This window comes from Dunckerocampus dactyliophorus, chromosome 3 (assembly GCF_027744805.1).
Source record: "Dunckerocampus dactyliophorus isolate RoL2022-P2 chromosome 3, RoL_Ddac_1.1, whole genome shotgun sequence".
NCBI lineage: Eukaryota > Metazoa > Chordata > Actinopteri > Syngnathiformes > Syngnathidae > Dunckerocampus > Dunckerocampus dactyliophorus.
Genome location: NC_072821.1, coordinates 36,089,949 through 36,110,426, shown reverse-complemented (window position 1 = coordinate 36,110,426; position 20,478 = coordinate 36,089,949). Strand labels below are relative to the sequence as shown.

Below are 20,478 nucleotides of genomic sequence, written 5' to 3'. Positions count from 1 at the left end.
ACAGACTATTTGCATTTCTAGCGTAATAAATGGCAAACCATAAGTGATTAGTCTAACAAAAATGTGTTTTTATGTATCAGACACAGTGCCAGAATGACGGGATGCGTTTAAATGCACCGTTAGTGAACATGGAGGAGGACACACACAAAGACCATGCTGGAGGAGACACAAAAAACAATAGATAGATAATGGGAAGGGGGGGTGGGGGCTGACGGCTGCATTGCTTCTCACGCCGTCATATTATCTAATCAGAAGATCCTGACAAGAAATCAATGAGCACAAAGCAACGATGAAAACGCGATGAAAGGGGGAGGGAAGGTAAGGAAGGAAGGAAGATGGCGTCACGTTTTTGACGGCGTGCACGCGCTCCAAATTGACAAGCGAGGAGGTCGAAGCATCGCTGACACCCCCCCCCCCCCCCCCCCCTCCCCCGGGTGTTTCCGCGCACAGGTGCACAGGCGGTGCCTGTAGCGGAATGTGACGCAAAGGCTGTGTCCGATAATGGAAGCAGGAGGTTACAGTATTGTAATGATGGATGCTGGCGGTGGGGGTGGGCCGGGGGGGGGGGGGGGGGCGGGGGGGGGGGGGGGGCGATTACCGTCGTTCCTCTCATCACTTTAAATTGAATTACATTTAGGATGACGGGGGGGGGGACAAACACACGCCACGCACATTTACCTACCTTCATGTCGTTGACAATGGCCTGGAAAAGCCCCCCCAGAGCCCCGCATTCCTTCTCCACAGTCTCCATGTTGGCCAAGTCCACCATTCGGCACCAAAGATGCAAGAAGAAAGAAGAAGAAAAAAAGAAATAGAAATGTATTTCCACAACGATCCTCTCTCCCGTTTCTCCCGGGAAAAGCAGACAGCGGCGGCACGAGAGGAGGAGGAAGAGGCGGAGGAGGAAGAGGAGGAACGTCTCTCTGTGTTGCGACGTGACGACTGCTGCTTCTCTCTACCGCTGTTCACACGGTACCGGGACGCGCACGCGCATTTTGGTGCAGCCGGCGTGTGTGTGTGTGTGTGTGTTTGCTCACGAGGACTCTTATTGGTTGCACGCGCTGCACACACACATACGACAGATGTGTAGCATACATTTAACATCGTGCATGACGTCACCATATGAATAATTTATTCTTTTTGCTTCTTCCTTGGCTTTTTATTTGTTGCAACGCAAGTTTCAAGAGCTGTAAAATATCCCTTATGATGCAAAAGTTATTTTTCCATGTGTAATATTTCTTTTTGAGCACCAAACTACAATCTACAGTCTACCCACTCTCTCACTTCTTTGCTTTTGGGGGGCGGAAGTGCACATACACTGGACATCTTCCTCCTGGCCATAAAAGTGTAAAGAATAAATGGATTAAATTTTTATTTATTTGTAATTATTTTTTTACACTTTAAAGTATGTTAAAAATTTATTGTTTTTATATTTTATACTACTATATTTATGCCCTTTTTATTTTTATGTTTCGGGTCCCAGGTTGAGACCATTTGAGAATCCATGCTAGGCTGCAGAATGAGGGACAATAAAAAAAACAGAGTCCAACGTCTCCTTCGTTTCTGAGGGGTCAGAAGTCAGCTGAGCTGAAAAGTGGACAAGTAAGCGTTTTTCCAAAGAGGAAGTGAAGCGAGCACGTTCCCTCCCGAAAGCAGATGTGAGCACTTTAGAAGCAGTTTGAAGCATCCAAAGCGTTTATTCCGATACCTTCTCATGACATCGCGTCCCTATTGAAGTGGCTGCAGAGTCTTTGTCTTTCCCCTCCTCTTCCAGTGCCATTATTTTGTTGTCCCGAGCAGCGTGACTTCCTTTCTGTGTGCCCAGTCAGCATGTCAAAAATGACAAAGTGGCAGCAGTGGCATACTTTTCTTTTTCACTTTTGCCACTTTATTCTTGCAAAATTAAAGTTTTGGTTCTTATAATATTGCCATATTATTTATGCAAAATTACAACTACTTTTCTCATAATATTGCCAATTTATTCTTGCAAAATTACTTTTGTCTTATCATATTGCCATCTTATTCTTGCAAAATTGCTTTGTTCTTATCATATTCCCACTTTATTCTTGCGAAATACATTTTTTTCCTCAAATTATTGCCATATTATTTATGCAAAATTACAAGTTTTGGCCTCATAATATTGTGGCTTTATTCTTGTCAAATTACAATCCAAATAATATTGCCATATTATTTATGCAAAATGACAACTTTTTTCTCATAATATTGCCAATTCATTCTTGTCAAATTATAATTTTTTCCTCATAACATTGACATTTTCTTCTTGCTAAATTAACATACTTTTGTTATAATATTGTTCCCTTTATTCTTGCAAATTTAACATTTTTTCCCCATAATATTGCCATTATATTGTTGCAAAAAAATTTTTAAAATTCTCATAATTGCCACTTTATTCTTGCTAAATTACAAGCTTTTTCTTCTCAGCAGCGTGACTTCCTGTCTGTGTGCGGAGTCAGCATGTCAAAAGTGACAAAGTGGCAGCAGAGTGGAGGGAAGCCAACGCGAGTAAAGTCTGCTAATAAGAGGGAGGTTAAGCACGGGGTGGGGTGGGGTGGGGTGGGGGGGTTGGGTTGGGTGAAGCCTAATTTTCCTTCACCCCCCAACACCACCCCCACCCCACCCCTTCCTCGCCGCCCTGGTCTGTATGGAAGAGCAGAATGTAGGTCTGTGCTCGCCTACAGCCATCAGCAACAATCAGTTCTGCCCCACTTCCTGACGCAAACACACACACACACACACACACACACACACACACACACACACGCAAGCGTAGTTCGCGAGACGTTTGCAAACATTGGAAGCTGATCACTTTCACCCAAGGAGGATTGCAGAAAGTATTTTGACATTTAAAATTACAGTACGCTTGCTTGCACGCACACAAAAACACACACTCGTATAATGTTTTTTTTTTTTTTATGTTAGCTTAAATAGAAAGCGTTTAGGTGGGTTAAAGCCCTGCCGCTGTGAATCCAGCAGAGGGCGTGGTCTCACAACTGTATACCGCATGCCTGCAGTTTCTTCACGCGAACAACTGGATTTAACATGCGTTTAATAAGTCTCAGAGGGTTTAGAATATAAAAATAATTATTTTTAGGGATTTTAATGGGTGCACCCATTATTGCGGGGCGGGGGTCTTGGAAGGCAACTCTCGTGAGTAGCAAAAAAATTAGACTTTCCCCATATAAAATAATGTCAATCCTTTTAACCCGTTAAAAAATACTGACAAAGAAGACATTTTATAAAATACGGGGGGGCTGTTTTTTATTGGCCTGCGACATATTTAAAAAATATACTTTAATGAAAAAGAATAAGCAGCAAAAATGGAAAACTCAGCAGCAATTTAACAGGAATAAAGTCACAATATTAAAAAAAAGGTTGTCATTTTACAAGAATCATTTTAGTAGCATAGCGTTGAATTATTAAAGATATTTTTTAAGTTGTAATACTATGAGAAAGTTGAACCCTTCCTGGGGGAAAAGTTATGATATTAAGGGAATAAAGTCATAATATTACGAGAAGAAAACTGACAAAGATTATTTAAGAAGAAAGTTGAAATATTTTGAAAAAAAATGCAAAAATGGAAAACTCAGCAGTAATTTTACACAAATAAAGTCTACATATTTAGTGAAAAAAAAGTTGTAATCTAACAAAAAAAAGGTTGTAATTTTGTGAGAAGAATGTTGTAATATTATGAGAAAAAATAATCTCATTTCAGTAGCATCGAGATGAACTATTAAACCAAAAATACTTTTTTGTAAGTTATAATGTTATGAGAAACAAACAAAATAATGAATAAATTTGTCATTTTTGGAAAATTAAGTGGTGCAAAAACTTACAAGAATAAAGTCAAAATATTACAAGAAGAAAATGTACAATAAAATTAAAATAGTAAATTATAAATAGTTGGAAAATAAAGAAAAAGAAGAAATACAGCAAAACAGCTGTAATTTTACAAAAAAATAAAACCAAAATATTTAGGAAAAAAGTCATATGCTAACCAAATAAAGGTCGCAATTTTATGAGATTAAATAATTTGAGGAAAAATAATATCTTTTTAGGAGCATAGAGTTTAAATATTAAAGTAAGATTTCTTATTTATAAATTTAATATTTCGGTCGTTGGAGCATAGAAAACTTGTTTGCCACCTTCTAAATAAGACCCCCATAGTTACCTTTGCACTCCTATTACCTAATGTAGTAGACATAATATGAGAAAATAAGACATATTACGCATAGAAAACCCATTTATAACCTTCTAAATATGCTTTTTTAACATTATTAGAACCCTCTAGACATGAACTAGCACCCCTATAGTCACCTTTACAATCCTATTACCCAATATCGTAGACATAATAAAATAAAATAGGACATATTAGGCATACAAAACCATTTATAACCTTCTAAATATGCTTTTTAACAGCATCAGAGCCCCCTAGACATGAAATAACACCCCTATAGTCACTTTTACACTCATGTTACCCAATATAATAGACATAATTAGAGAAAATAAGACATATTAGGCATACAAAACCTTTTATAACCTTCTAAATACATTTTTTAAACTTTATTAGCGCCCTCTAGACATGGAATAACACCCCTATAGCCACCTTTACACTCCTATTACCCAATATAGTAGAAATAATAACAGAAATAAGACATATTAGGCATACCAAACCATTTATAACCTTCTAAATACAGTTTTTAACATTATTATAGCCCTCTAGACATGAAATAACACCTTTATAGTCACCTTTACACTCCTATTAGCCAATATAGTACACATAATATTAGAATAAGGTTCGTGCTCGAGTGTGTTGCTGTAAATGTGTTCCTGTTCAGTGTATGAATGTTAAGTTTGTCAGAGGCGTACTTGTGTTGATATAGTTACGTAACACGTCACCCACAGGCATGTTTCCATGCATCCATGCACAGATTTAAGACGTTTATTTATCTCCCCAGCAGGAAATGCACTTCCAAAGTCACGCCTCATTATGAATGTTTGGCTGTCATCATGCCACACTTTCCCACGCTGCGTTTGTTACTTGAACGTGTCATTCCCAGTAAGTAGGTCCTTACTGGGAAAGGATCATGTTTGAGTGTATAGTAATTGTGTTTATTTACCATGAAGCACAGAAGGAGATGATGGGAGGGGCGGGGGGCACACACAGAGGGGAGCAACCACTGGCATCAATATTCATGGACAGTAAATTATTGAAGAGCCGTGTCGCCTTCATAAACCACTTGAACGCCAACAAAATGTATGAGGTGATACACGCGTGGGTCATAAATCTGAATATTTCACGTGTACACGCACACATGCTGCATCCCAGGGGAGCTGATTAGGGGAAGATTTGTCAGCACCCCCAAACACACACCCCAACCCCCTCTTGTCTTCATATTCACACACTCACAATAATATTTATAGATTCTTTGTCACACACACAAGCCAACAGCGAAAGAACGCTTGAAATCGTTTCGGGGTTTTTTTTGTTTTTTTTAATGGGAAAATTTAAACATTTCATTGGCTGACGCATGAGATTTTTTAAATTCCCTAATATTGAAATCGCCCTCCCAAAATTACCCACTTATGATGAATGAGATGTTTTCCTATTTTTGGAGATTTTGTGTTTGTTTTTTTGACCAAAACTCCACAAATTTGCAGGGCTGTGATTGCTGAATCGCAAATCAAATAGTTGGCTGTTTATTTATTGGCCAACGGCTCATTCTAGAAGTATAATTTAACAAGAAAACAAAACCAAAAAAAAATGAAAACACCAAAAATGGAAAAATCAACAATGATTTGACAAGAATAAAGTCAAAATATTCTATAATATAATACATATAACTAATATAATATAATATAAAAATAACATATTATATAAATAACAAAAAAAAGGTCGTAACATCCAATATAGTCATAATATTATGAAAAAAATAACATAATTTTAGTCGCATAAAATTGAAATAGTAACATCCATTCTTTTCTTTTAAAGTCATAATATTATGAGAAACACATAAAATGAAATAAAGTAATTTTTGGAAGATTAGGTTGGGAATAAAGTTTAAAAAATACACTGTACAAAAAGTATCTATGAGGCGAGTTGAAAAATTTGGAAATGTAAAAAAAACCCCAGCAAAAATGGAAAAATCAGCAATAATTTGACAAGAATAATGTCAAAATATTCAGTGGTTGCACAAAAAGTTAAAATGTTACAAGAATAAAGTCAAAATATGTGAATGAAGTCATAATTACGTGAAGAAAAAAAAGTCATATTCTAAGGAGAAAAAAGAGAATAAATAACATGAGGAAAAAATTAATTAATATGAAATATTAATTAATTAAAATAAAATGTATTAAATATATATACATATATGTGTGTGTGTGTCATTTTTTAAAAGTCATAATATTATGATTAGGCCTGTCATGATAACAAATTTTGCTGGTGATAATTGTGCTACAAATCATCGCCGATCTTTCATATTATCTGCAACATTTTTTGAGACAGTTTTTTTCATTAATTATTGTCATGAGACGTGTAATTCACATTTAAACCACTAGATGGTACTCAAGTATAGTGTACGGTGTACCTGTGTGAGACATTAGCCGGACACAGAAGTTGCCTGTATGTTTTTGCAATGTAGCCAGCGACTTGCTGTCTGTGGACGCGCCCCATTTTGCACTGTTTGTTTGTATTTGTCGACCAAACGCTTCAGTAAGATTTGACTCCGGCTCCGTTGCCTGCGCGCCTCTATCGGTATTTTTCTTTTTGCTGAGAAAACTGTCCGTGGCGGTTGTCGGTGTTCATGCGCTCACCGTGTTCATACACAGACAGATGCAGAGGGAACCGGCTTAAAAAAAATGGGGAAAAAAAGAGCAGAGTGAATTTGATATTAATAATATGCTTTTTCGCCTACTGTACTGTATATGACAAAGCTGAGATAAAATCTCAAGAACTTCTTAGCATATCTACGTGTGTTGCTTTACAAAATATCAAAGTGGCAAAGTTGCATCCTTTCATTTTTCACTGTTTGACCCTCGCTGAGGAAACCTTTATTGAATATTACTTTTTCTGCATTTTTTTTGTACATTCTGTGTCTCTCCGTTACCATCACGTTACCATAAAAATGATGTAGCGTTCATATTTTTGTAAGTGGGGGATGAAATGCTTATATTCCTGCTGTAGGGGGAATATGATACAAAAAACTATTTGGAGAAAAATGGGTTATAGGTTATTGACAGTGCAGCATCAAGCTCTGCATTGTGTGTGTGTGTGTGTGTGTGCGTGGTGTCAGACAACGTGTGAAACGTTTGGCCCAGATACTGAGCAGCGCAACATCACACAGTCTGCAGACGCGTCTGGAGGAGGAGACGTGGGAAGACACCATCGACACAGAATCCACGCAGACGGAAAGAGAAGACTGAGGGGTGGAAAAGGTGGCGGCTATTTGCATCTCAAGGATGCTGTACTGTATTAAGGAATCGTGTGTTGTCCGGGTATGGTTGCTTTCACGTGTCTGGTCTTTACTACAGTGGCCGGGAAAATGCAACTCATGCAGCAGAAAGAACCACAAATGAAATGTTGCTTTCTTTGTTGTTTGCTGAGGCCCAGAAATACATTTCATGTCAGAATGACAGCACACTAATAATGCTTCTGCTTTAAAAACACCACAACCCTGCAGTGCCTTCCATCTAAATCACAAGTGACAAACGTCGGACAATCAGTTTATGTGGCCCTCAAAAAGATACTCATTTGATTTTATTATTTAAATATGACTTTTTAAAAATATTTCTATACATATTTGAACTTTATTATTAAATTAATTTGTACATATTTTAATATAGTTATATTAAATTTGATTTGTAAGTTTATCATTTATTATTCATATTAATGTATTATTCAATGTTCTTATATATAAAATTTTGTACTTATTTAAATATATTTGTTATATAAAGTAAAAAAAAAATAAAAATATTTGCTTTCAATTATAAAGATCATCAAAGTTACTTTTTAAATATAGTTATTTATTTATTATTTTATTTATTATTTTTAATGTAGAAAATACATATATACATGTTATTATTTTTAATGATTTAAATATATTATTATATGAAGTAAAACATATTTTTTTAAAATCCAAAACACTTAATCTTTCTTGATAAGTGTATATGTTGTCAATTCTGACTGGAAAGTTATTTTTTTTCTCAAAATGATTTCAATTATTACTATTACTTTTATATTTTAACCTTTTTAAGTATAGTTAGTTATAATTCTTTTATTCATTGTTTTTAATATTTTTATATTGTAAAAAAATGTATATATTTATTATTATTATTATTATTTAAATATATTTGTATTATATTCAGCAACGATTGTTAGCGGGCAACCGCATCTGTCACAGCTAAGCATCGCCCCCTGGCGGATTGATCACGCACAAGCTCTTGAAACAGCCTTCTACAGTTTCATAAAATGTTTATCTTGAACTATTATATATACAGTACAGTATTTATATTCATTTTATGCGAGTTCAGCTACAAAATTGTTAGGATGTATTGTTTACATGTATTGTCTATAGAATTATTTTAGACAGTTAGAATAAAAGTTTTTTTTAAATCAACAATATTGTGCTTACTTTTTAAAATATTGTATTTTTTTTCACTTTAGGCTCTCTGTTTGATTTCACTGTATTTTGCTGTGGTGTTAGTGTTTTTTATGTTAATTAAAGAGTGAAATGTTATAAAGTAAGTTAAGCATTGAGGTGTGCTGGCTCTGTTAGCCATTGAAATGAAGCCCAGCTGTCAGGCGCTGTGGCTTCAGCGACTGTGAACCAATCAGAGGACAGGAACGCAAATCAGTTTTGCCCTATTCACCTCGACCAACCAATTGGGTGTTCACATGAGGCCTTGCCTGTTAGGGGCGGGGCCATGTTCCATAACGGTGAGCTCCCATCCAGCTGTGTACGGAGGACAAGACGAGCTGATCACGGACGTGAGAGCGAACGAAACCCTCCCGGTGTTTCTACACGGTTGTCCAGCAGTTGGTGAGAAGGTGGTGCTGCTGAAAAGCGTTAGCAGGTAAAACACCCGGCAGCCCGTCATTTTGTGCACAGAACATCAAGTGCGATTCGGGAAGACAAGTATTCAGCACGAGCAGGTAAACTCTAGCTAGCTCGCATGGCTAAATTACACAAAACTGATGTATCGTTTTTTGGTTCTACAACATAACTTGTTCTAAACTATTAACTAGAAGCCTTAACGATCAATACATTTTCACGTTTTTTTGTTTTGTTCCTATGACGACCTTTCCCCACGGAGGACTAATGACGTAACACCTACTGTTGCGTTTGCTTTCCGCACGGATGAGTACTGACGTAACACCTATTGTTGTGTTTGCTGGACAGTTCTGATAAACATCACGCATCATAACACAGGGAAAAAAGTGCTTCTCAACTTTGTGATTTTTTTCCTTTATTTTTTTCTGTTTTTTTATTTACAAATATTTCAATTTTCTTCTCAAATAATGTTTTGACTTTATTCTCATAATATTATAGTTTTTTCTCCTTCCTAATTTTCCAAAAATGATGACTTTATTTTGTGTTGTTTCTCGTAATATTACGACTTTAAAAAGCAAAACATGTTTTCTTTAATCTTAACTCAGTGCTACTAAAACATTATTTTTCCTCATTTATTTATGCTCGTAGAACTTTTTTCTTGTTAAAATACAACTTTTTTCTGGTTAACATTTTGACTTTATTTTCATTAAATTACAGCTGTTTTTCTACTTCTGCTGTTATTTTTTAAAATGTTCCTTTATTCCCGCATTTTGACTTTATACCCATATTATAACTTTTTCCCAACCTAATTTTCCAAAACATTACAATTTTATTTAGTTTTGAGTGTTTCTCATATTATGGCTTTAAAAAATAAAATATTTTTTCTTCAATTTTCAATTTTAACTCTATGCTACTAAAATGTAAAATTTTCCTTTCGTAATTTTGACATTATTCCCATATTTTGACTTTATTCTCATAACATAATTTTTAAAAATAATTTTTTCCTCTAAATATTTTGACTATTTTCTCTTCTTTATTTTCTTGTTAAATGATATTTTTAGAATAAAAAAAAAACACGCGCGGGCCGCAAATGACCCCCGTGCCACAATTTGGACACCCCTGTTCTATTCCTCATATAACAACAACTGGGGGCTCATACTGTACTTGTACGGTACATCAAGAAGCACGGAGCATGGCTCACCTGTCACGTTTCCACGCTGATCACATGATCCTTCGGCCAGACATGAACGGTGCAACGTCCACCGAGGTGACCAGGAGGCGGGTCCAGAATGGCGGGGCTGGGCGGGAACAGAGGGAGCAGCAAGCGGCGCAGTGGGGGAGAGCCTGGTGAGATGCATCATAGCACATCATAGCAATCCCCAGATGACACGGTAACATGCCCACTGCTGACTTTGGTGTTCCTCAGGGAGGTGGACTGGTTCTCCCTGCTCAGTGTGGTGGCCCTGCTCTGCTTCGCCCCCTTCATCGTCTTCTTCTTCGTGATGGCGTGTGACCAGTACCAGTGTTCCGTCTCCCAGCCCCTCCTCCAGCTCTACAGTGGCGAGACCACCCTGCTCACCATCTGGGCCCGTGTACCCTTCTTCACTTGGTCAGTCGCCAAGATCTACGGCGTTTGGGTGGCCTTCCAGGTATGACTTTAATCGTAGATGTATGTTCTTTTTTTGTCTTTAGATGACGGTGTTGTTGCTTCCAGGTGGTGCTGTACACGTGCGTTCCCGACGTCATGCACAAAGTCCTTCCCGGCTACGTCGGGGGAGTCCAGGAGGGAGCGAGAACCCCCGCAGGTAACGCCGCATGGCAACAACAGGGAAGCATGGCCTTGACAGCGCGCGTCTCCTTGGAGGTCTGATCAACAAGTACGAGATCAACGGGCTGCAGTGCTGGCTCATCACGCACTTCCTGTGGCTGGCCAACGCTTGCTACTTCCACTGGTTCCCACCCACTGTCATCTTTGACAACTGGATCCCGCTGATGTGGTGCGCCAACGCGCTGGGCTACGCCGTGTCCACGTTCGCCTTCGTCAAAGCCTATTTGTTCCCCACCAACCCGCAGGACTGGTGAGAACACACAAACTCCGTTAACTTCTTTTTACTCTTTTTAAACGATGATTATGTCCTATGAAATGGGAATAAATAACATTGACAGCGGTGTCTCCACACAGCAAGTTCACGGGCAACGTCTTCTACAACTACATGATGGGGATAGAGTTCAACCCTCGCATCGGCAAGTGGTTCGACTTCAAGCTGTTCTTCAACGGGCGCCCAGGCATCGTGGCGTGGACCCTCATCAACCTGTCCTACATGGCCAAGCAGCAACAACTCTACGGCCACGTCACCAACTCCATGGTCCTCGTCAATGTGCTGCAGGTGAGCGCGGAAAAGAGTTAGGGTGTACCAACGGGCGAGTACAGTGGTTCTCAACAGGTGGATCGCCAACAGTAAGTCAAAAGATTGCATGAAAATATGTCATATATATATATATATACACACACACACTGCTCAAAAAAATTAGAGGAACACTTGGAAAACACATCAGATCTAAACTGGGGGAAAAATGATGTTGAATATCTTTCCTGATAATAAGTGGGTGATGTATTAGTAACAAAATGATGCCACATCATTTGATAGAAATGAAAATGAGGTTCAACCTGAGCACATGCAACAGACGTGAAAGGGTCTGGAGATGCCGTGGAGAACGTTATGCTGCCTGCAACATCATTCAGCATGACCGGTTTGGTGGTGGGTCGGTGATGGTCTGGGGAGGCATATCCCTGGAAGGACGCACAGACCTCTACAGGTTAGATAACGGCACCCTGACTGCTATTAGGTATCGGGATGAAATCCTTGGACCCATTGTCAGAACCTACGCTGGTGCAGTGGGACCTGGGTTCCTCCTGGTCCACGACAATGCCCGACCTCATGTGGCTAGTGTATGCAGGTAGTTCCTGGAGGATGAAGGAATTGATACCATTGACTGGCCCCCACGTTCACCTGACCTAAACCCAATAGAACACCTCTGGGACATTATGTTTAGGTCCATCCGGCGCCGCCAGGTTGCTCCTCAGACTGTCCAGGAGCTCATTGATGCCCTGGTCCAGATCTGGGAGGAGATCCCCCAGGACACCATCCGTAGTCTCATTAGGAGCATGCCCCCACGTTGTCAGGCATGCGTACAAGCACGTGGGGGCCACACAAACTACTGAGAATCATTTTGAGTTGCTACAATGACATTTTAGCTAAAAGGACCAGTGTGCTGCATCATTTTTTCACTTTCATTTTTGGGGTGTCTTTGATTTCCCCCCTCTATAGGGTGATCATTTTCATTTCTATCAAATGATGTGGCATCATTTTGTTACTAATACATCACCCACTTATTATCAGGAAACATATTCAACATCATTTTTCCCCCAGTTTAGATCCGATGTGTTTTCGAAGTGTTCCTCTAATTTTTTTGAGCAGTATATATATATATGTCTGATTTATTTTTATGTCAAATTCAGCAATATTTTAGTCATCAGAATTTTATTTATTTATTAATTTTTTTACACTTTTCAGTTAATTTTTTTTATATATTTTTTCCACTTTAAATTAATTGTATTTTTTATTTATAAAATAATACAAATAAAATGGATTTACATACAAGTGTCAAAATAATGAATGAAAAATATTAAATCGACTTAAGTGTAAAAAAAATGGAAAGATAAATAAAATTGGCTTGAGTAAAAAATAAAAGAAAAAAATAAGTGCAAAAAAAAAATAAATTAACATAACACTGTAAAAGAAATCATTAAAGTAAATAAAAATAAAACTGACTTTCATAAGTGTAGAAAATACAAATAAAATTGACAAGTGAAAACATTTTATATAAAATTGACTTGAATACAAGTGAAAAAAATATTTTTTTTAAGTGTAAAAAAGTACAAATAAAATTTTGTTAAAATAAATAAGAAAATTTACTTACATGCATTTAAAAAATAAACAAATACAAGTGAAGTTGACTGGAATACGTGATAAAATAAAATAAAAATAAGACTTAAATATAAGAAAATAAAAATACATTTAAAAAATGGCATAAGTATAAACAAATACAAATAAATTGATGTAAATATAAGTGTAAAGAAATAAATACAAATAAAATTTGCTTTAAAAAAAGTATAAAACAACAAATTTACTTAAAAAAAAAAAGTGTATAAAAATAAAAAAAAAAAACCATGGAAATGAAAATAGGTTGCGACTAAATAACCATTGGAAAGTGTGGGTCCCATGTTGAGACCATTTGAGAACCCCTGGTTTAGTGTGAGTACGTCCTACATCAAATTATTGATGAAAGTTCCCTACTGGCCGAATACCAATAATTATTTGTATTTTGGAAATCTTCTGTCAGGCCATTTATGTGTTGGATTTCTTCTGGAACGAGGCCTGGTACCTGAAGACAATCGACATCTGCCATGACCACTTTGGCTGGTACCTGGGCTGGGGGGACTGCGTGTGGCTGCCCTACCTTTACACGCTGCAGGCGAGTCACCCGCCCTCGCCAGAGTCGCTACAATGCGTCTTTCCATGAGGGCTACACACAAAAAAAGCAGCCTTCCTGCGACATGAACTAAAGTGGTGTGTGATGTTGTGCAGGGTCTCTACCTGGTCTACCACCCGGTGCATCTGTCCCACCCTCACGCCCTGGCGGTGCTGCTGCTGGGCCTGGTGGGCTACTACATATTCCGCTCCACCAACCACCAGAAGGACCTGTTCCGCCGCACCGAGGGCGCATGCACCATCTGGGGCGGCAAGCCGACGTACATCGAGTGCTCATACCGCTCGGCCGACGGCGGCGTGCACCGCAGCAAGCTGCTGACATCGGGCTTCTGGGGCGTGGCGCGCCACTTCAACTACACGGGCGACTTGATGGGCTCGCTGGCGTACTGCGCCGCCTGCGGCTTCGGCCACCTGCTGCCGTACTTCTACGTGGTCTACATGACGGTCCTGCTGGTGCACCGCTGCTTGCGCGACGAGCATCGCTGCAGTAGCAAGTATGACAACGACTGGCGGCGCTACACTGATGCCGTGCCGCACAGGCTCATCCCCGGCGTCTTTTAGGCTGGAAGCAAATATCTGAAACTGCTGGATGGATTTGTTGACTATTTACATCTGATTTACAAAAACAAAGGAAGACACACTTAAAATGTACACACCAATCTGCTGCTTTTTTATACTCAACCTGAGCAGACATTGAAAATACTTACAGTACACAGTAGTACTGCACGCCATGGAGTTGGACCAAACCTCTCATAAGATACAATACATCATTATACAATAAATAACGTTATACTGTACGCCACATTCTTACTCCTGTAAGCTAAAAATACGACTGTTGAATAAAGTAAATACTGACTGTGAAGCACATGTGACACTTAGAATGGGAAGGTTCCGTGTTCGTATCGCCAGCATGATGACCTGTAATAAACCCCATGCGTGCTAATAAATGATAAAGTTCCTGAAATGACACCCAAGCAACTTCTCATCAAGCACACATGATGTTTGTTGTCAGATCAGCACGCTCCAACTTGTCTCCTTGTCTGTTCTGCTGACAACTTTTTTCTACTAAAGACTTCTACTTTCTACACTTGTTGTATGTCATGCTTCGAACCCCACCAGTTAGTACACAAGACCCTACTAGTTAGTGCATGAGACACATCTTGTAGTGTACGAGACCCTACTGGTTAGTGCACAAGTGTCTATTATGAAATGACTTGGGCAGCAAGGGTGTCAAAGACTATTTGGACTAGATAGGACAAGGGTATCCAAGCATTTTCTAGTGAGGGTGCATACATAAAAATAAGGGATGGGGGGGCGCATTGATACATTTTCTACTTTAAAGATGCTAAATAAATAATAAATCCAAGAAAATGACCTAATTTTGGTACGTAAATGTTTATGTAATGTTAGAGCTTATGTTTCAGGCTGTAAAGCGCTTGGTTAACACTAGGGGGATGCAGAGAACAGGTAATCATTAGGAGCAATGTTTTCATTAATCAACTAATCATTGAGAGATTGTTCTGTTATGCTCCTGTTGTGCAATGATGTACTTAAGAACAATAAAGTTACAAATAAAACAAATTTAATCATGATTAATTCTCCAAAATTATTTATTGAGCATGTTTGGCCAATGAAATATTTTATCATGCGATTGAAGATTATTGTTGTATTCTGCAGATGTCAGTAAGTCTTCCTGATGAGAAGACAGGGACGTGAATAAGGCGTCATTGTCCTATCAGGTTCATGGATTCCTATAAAGCAGGAAGTGCATCACATGACACGCAGCCTCGTTGAACCAGGAAATAGAACGAGGGACAACCTTTTTTTGGACTCCACTAAGCTCTGCACTATTGGATTTGCAAGTGAGCGTGAAAGAGGCGCATTGTGGAGGCCTCCTGTTGCAGCTGCATGAGGGGGCAGGTGGGGGGCAGGGGGGCTGCCAGGAACCCTGGGAAGCGAGAGAGAAGAGGATAAGAAAAGCACAATGGCAGGACTCACAGCTCTTTTCTAGTCAAGGTGATTTCCCTACAGAGTTTTTATGGGAGGTTTTGCAGGGTGAGAGCGGCATGCCAGCAGGGAGGGGTGGGGGGGGCCTCCCATAGAGGAAAGTACATGATTTGTCAGCAAAACCTTTGCATTATAAATAATGCAGAGTGGTAAGAAGTGGTAAGTCAGTGGGAATTCCTCTTCCTGACGTGTGCAGACTTGTTACAAGCCTGCACATCAACGCCATGGCGCCAACGACAGGTGGCTCTGGTCCACAGGGAGGATTCCGTCGCGTGTTTGGTTGCCACGGAGACGGCTGCTGGAAATCCATCAGTGTGTGTGTGTGTGTGTTTGTGTGTGTGTGTGTGTGTGTGTGTGTGTGTGTGTGTGTGTGTGTGTGTCAGAATTCCCCGGGTGGCGGCCAGTTGTCCAGAGAGTGTGTTAAGGCTCAACCGTCACAGCCTCACCGGGCCGCACCCCTCCCAAGTATTTGGACCACAGCTGGCGAGCGCTGACCTCTGACGAAGGTCGCAGGGTCGGAAATGAATGACAAGATTGGAAGTTCCCACAAAGCAAAACGTGCACGTTTCCATCGAAAGTCTTGGCAGTCCGCTGTGATGTTCCTCCCATGACGACAGCAGCTAACAGCTTTCTCTTCCATAAATCACATGACCATCGATGGCGCTCACCACAGTCCAACATGATGACAGTCATCCTTTCACTTGTTAGCTAAAACAACATTTCACTCCCACTCGTCCCACAATGCTTGACTCCGTCCTCCTCCAGCATGCTCCTGTTTTTTAAGGAATCTGTTGCAAAAGCACAAGTCAAAGATCCTCTATATCACAAGCGCGCTCTGCTGTTTTCAAGGAATCCAAAAAACGTGAAGCAAAGATCCTCTATACTGCAGGAGCACAATGTTGTATTTAAGGAACCTGTTGCAAAAAAAAAAAAAAAAAAAAACACAAGTCAAAGATCATCTATTTGACAGGAGCACTCTGTTGTTTTTAAGGAATCTCGTGTAGCAAAAACACGAGTCAAAGATCCTCTTTATAAAAGGGAGCATGGTGTTGTTTTAAAGGATTCTGTTGCAAAACTGCAAGTCAAAGATCCTCTACATGACAATATGACATAAAATGCTCTCAGTTTTTCAGTGTCCCACAATGCTTCACTCTGTCCTCCTTGCTTTGTTTGGCGAACACGCTAAGCAGCAGACGCTACACGTTATTAGCCGTGACCTTTACATGGTGCTTTTAGCACTGACATGAAGCCAGAGACAGAAATAAACGGCAAACACATGTTGTATTTAGCGTAGGAACATGCGTGGAGACGGATGACAGTCAGCGGGAGACGTTCCAACCACGCCGGCCGCTCCCGTCCACGCCCTGCGACTCCCCAAGGCCCCGCGAGGATGTGAAGGACGGCCACACCTTCACTTTCCTCCTCTTCTACCACGACTGACGACATTCTCATTCTTTTCTTCTTTCACTTCATAGCAAATATAATATGAATCATCTATATCTAGATCATCTGTACATCATCCAATCATAAAAGCTGTACGTATTCCTCACATTTCACCATTCATGCAAGTGTAAAAAGAAGTTAACCACTGTTAATATGCACTTTACACTGTTCCAATAGCTAAACTACATGTTCAAATATGCATTTATATATTTATCTACGACTACTCCACAGTGTAATTTGTTGTGGTTGGCTCTGTGCTAACTAGATGTGATAATTGTTACGTAATCTCATCTCAACGTAATGGACGCTTTCACCAGCAGAGGCGCTGTTGCTTCACTCTCAACCACTTCTCTGTCTAAAGACGAATACGTGTAAAAAAAAGACTACTCAAAGATCCTCTATATAACAGGAGCAGCAGTCTGTTTTTAAGGAATCTGTTGCAAGACCACGAGTCAAAGATCCTCTATATGAAAGGAGTACCCTGCTGTTTTTGATAACTAATCCATATCATCCATCCATCTGTCATATCACTGACATGATATCACTACATGTTGATATCATTCCACACATCAATGCGAGAAACGTATTGATTTTCAATCATTTTAGCTTTATCTAGCTAACAGGAGCGTACCCTCACAAAGTATGCTTCCTGTTGCAGTAGGATGCTGGTCATGATGTCATCACCTACAAGGGCGCTTCCTTTCTCCACTTTCTACATCCTGTCTTGACTTTCTACTTCCTGTCTGGCCGCAGCACTCCTGTGTGATGTGGAAGGAACATGTGTACAGATTTTTTTCCCTTCAGGAAGGATCCACCTTCTTCACTTGTGTCTGTACATGTACATGTACACTCAGTACTGTACATGTACACTCAGTACGCAGTACATGTATACTCAGTACTCAGTACATGTATACTCAGTACTCTACATCTACATTCAGTACTCTACATGTACACTCAGTACGCAGTACATGTATACTCAGTACTCTACATCTACATTCAGTACTCTACATGTACACTCGGTACTCAGTACATGTAAACTCAGTACTCTACATGTACACTCAGTACTCAGTACATGTATACTCAGTATTCTACATCTACATTCAGTACTCTACATGTACACTCAGTCCTCAGTACATATACTCAGTACTCTATATGTACACTCAGTACTCTACATGTACACTCAGTACGCAGTACATGTATACTCAGTACTCAGTACATGTATACTCAGTACTCTACATCTACATTCAGTACTCTACATGTACAATCGATACTCAGTACATGTATACTCAGTACTCTACATGTACACTCAGTACGCAGTACATGTATACTCAGTACTCTACATGTACACTCAGTACTCAGTACATTTATACTCAGTATTCTACATCTACATTCAGTACTCTACATGTACACTCAGTACTCAGTACATATACTCAGTACTCTATATGTACACTCAGTACTCTATATGTACACTCAATACACAAAGTACTCTACAAGTACACTCAGTACTTTACATCTACAGTAAGTATGTTAAGTTCTTTAGGTGTACACTAAGTACGCTTCATACTCCATCTAGTATGCACAGTAAGTACTATACATGTACACTAAGTACACTATATGTACACTTAGTACTCTACATCTACATTTAGTACCGTAACTACTCTACAGCTACAGTAAGTAGCGTAAGTACACTACATGTGCACTTAGTAGAGTAAGTACACTATGTGTACAATAAGTACGCTACATGTAATGTACGCATCGCAAATACTCTGCACGTACAGTACAGTAAGTACACTAAGTACTCTGCGTCGACACTAAGTACTCCAAACTATGAGTACTACAAGTGTTGTAGTAAACGTGAAAGTGAGTTGTAAAGTTCACGCTGTAATGAGGTTGCACAGGAAATACTACAAGCGAGGATGATAAATAAAAAGTGTGTTTTATTTTTTTTAAATGGACACCACTGACACACACACACACACACAAATAATACACACTACATCTCCTCACCAGGCAGCTGGCAGGACACACACTGCTGTCTACTTGAATAAAGTATGCTCATGTACAAGACTGTATTTGTGTGTGTGTGTGTGTGTTCCTGTAAACGCTCCCTTGGCACAGAACGTCATGTTTCCACAGCCACTTCCTCTACAACTTCATGTAGACACACACACACACACACACACACACACACAAAGACACACACACACAACAGCTTGCAGCTCCTCAGTGCCGGCAGCACTCGTGCGCTCTGCCACAATGATCTTGCAACTCGCTGGTGTTGCCATATTTAAGCAATAATGCCTGTGTGTCGCTGGTAAATCGATACTGCTCTACCAGCTGTACACTGGCTACTCTAAAGTATATGCACGTATACTTTATGGAATATATACTCTCATAAAATACCTTGATATTCACGTGCACGTGTGTGTGTGCGTGCGCGCATGTGTGTGTCCTTTTAGCAATGTTCCAGACACAGAGTGAACACCCATCCATCATCCTTCTGACTCCGCCTCCTCCATCACAAACTGACCAGCCGTCATATTTTTCGCCTCCTTTTTGCTGCCTCGTCCACTTCCTTCCTTGCTTCCTTCCTTCCTTTCCTGCTTTGTCTTTGGTTGCCCACCTTGTGTATATTTATGTTAGCACATTGTGTCCATGCTAATGTTTTCCCACGCTACTGTGTGTGTGTGTGTGTGCGCGCGTGTGTGTGTGCAGGAAGCCCAGCAGTCAGTCCATTAGCCTGATGGAGTTTCTATTAAATTACAAAGTCTCTCTGTCTCTCTTGTCTTGTGCCCCCAGCCCCCCAACTCCCCACAGCCAATCACATTAGTACTCTTATCTCATTTGGTGAGACTGTGCAGGCACTGGGGGTGCATGTGGCGGGGGGGAAGGACGAGACCTCATAAATAGAGAAAGGTTAATTGATATCAGTCTACAGTACACGCGTGTGTGTGTGCCATCACTTCATAATACAAGTCTTTTTGGTGTATTTTTATGAAATATATACGGCGCATGCACAGGAGAATATCGTCTGCAGACCAGCGCCTACTTCTCCGAAAGGGTCAGTCGAGAGTGGGCGTCATCATGTCGTCAGACGGTGCCTCTGCTAACAAACGCGACATCATCAGATCAAGAAAGTTGGACAGACGGGAGACAATGTGTCCCTGGAATGTTCCATTATCACAATCATTACTCTAAATGAAGGTCTGCATCAAGTATTCTAATAATGACTGCCTTGCACACACCAGCTAATGTACCCGCGGCGTCTGCATCGTCCTTGCCTGCGTGTGTGCGTGTGTGCGTGTGTGCGTGAGTCAGGACACATACCTCTTAAATTGTCCAAGGTGACAGTCGGTCTCCGCGCGTAGACGTCCTCTAGCCCTAATTGTCTATTCGCCCCAGTTTGA

General features: G+C 39.9%; 2 protein-coding genes across 12 annotated transcripts in view; one reads left to right on the top strand and one right to left on the bottom strand.

The window, feature by feature from the left end:
• Positions 1–985, bottom strand: part of LOC129178205 (protein MTSS 2-like) — a 43,413-nt gene extending 42,428 nt beyond the window's left edge. For 7 of the 8 annotated variants that reach the window (XM_054770206.1, XM_054770207.1, XM_054770210.1 and 4 more), the window contains exon 1: positions 683–985. In XM_054770206.1, the coding sequence (XP_054626181.1) occupies positions 683–769 (87 nt within the window). In that variant the 5' untranslated portion in view covers positions 770–985. The remainder of the gene's footprint in view (positions 1–682) is intronic. The other variant, XM_054770214.1, reaches the window with a different exon arrangement.
• A 7,960-nt stretch (positions 986–8,945) lies between these two features.
• dhcr7 (7-dehydrocholesterol reductase) lies at positions 8,946–14,938 on the top strand. 4 transcript variants are annotated; one of them, XM_054770733.1, is made up of 8 exons: positions 8,946–9,169; positions 10,310–10,415; positions 10,495–10,717; positions 10,783–10,873; positions 10,933–11,146; positions 11,251–11,455; positions 13,473–13,604; positions 13,718–14,936. In XM_054770733.1, the coding sequence occupies exons 2-8, from the start codon at positions 10,312–10,314 to the stop codon at positions 14,180–14,182; spliced, it is 1,434 nt and encodes a 477-aa protein (XP_054626708.1). In that variant the 5' UTR covers positions 8,946–9,169; positions 10,310–10,311; the 3' UTR covers positions 14,183–14,936. The 4 variants fall into 4 exon arrangements, with proteins under 4 accessions (XP_054626708.1, XP_054626705.1, XP_054626707.1 ...); XM_054770732.1 differs by having other exon boundaries at positions 8,947–9,090; positions 13,718–14,935; XM_054770731.1 differs by having other exon boundaries at positions 8,982–9,090; positions 10,250–10,415; positions 13,718–14,938.
• The last annotated feature ends 5,540 nt before the right edge of the window (positions 14,939–20,478 follow it).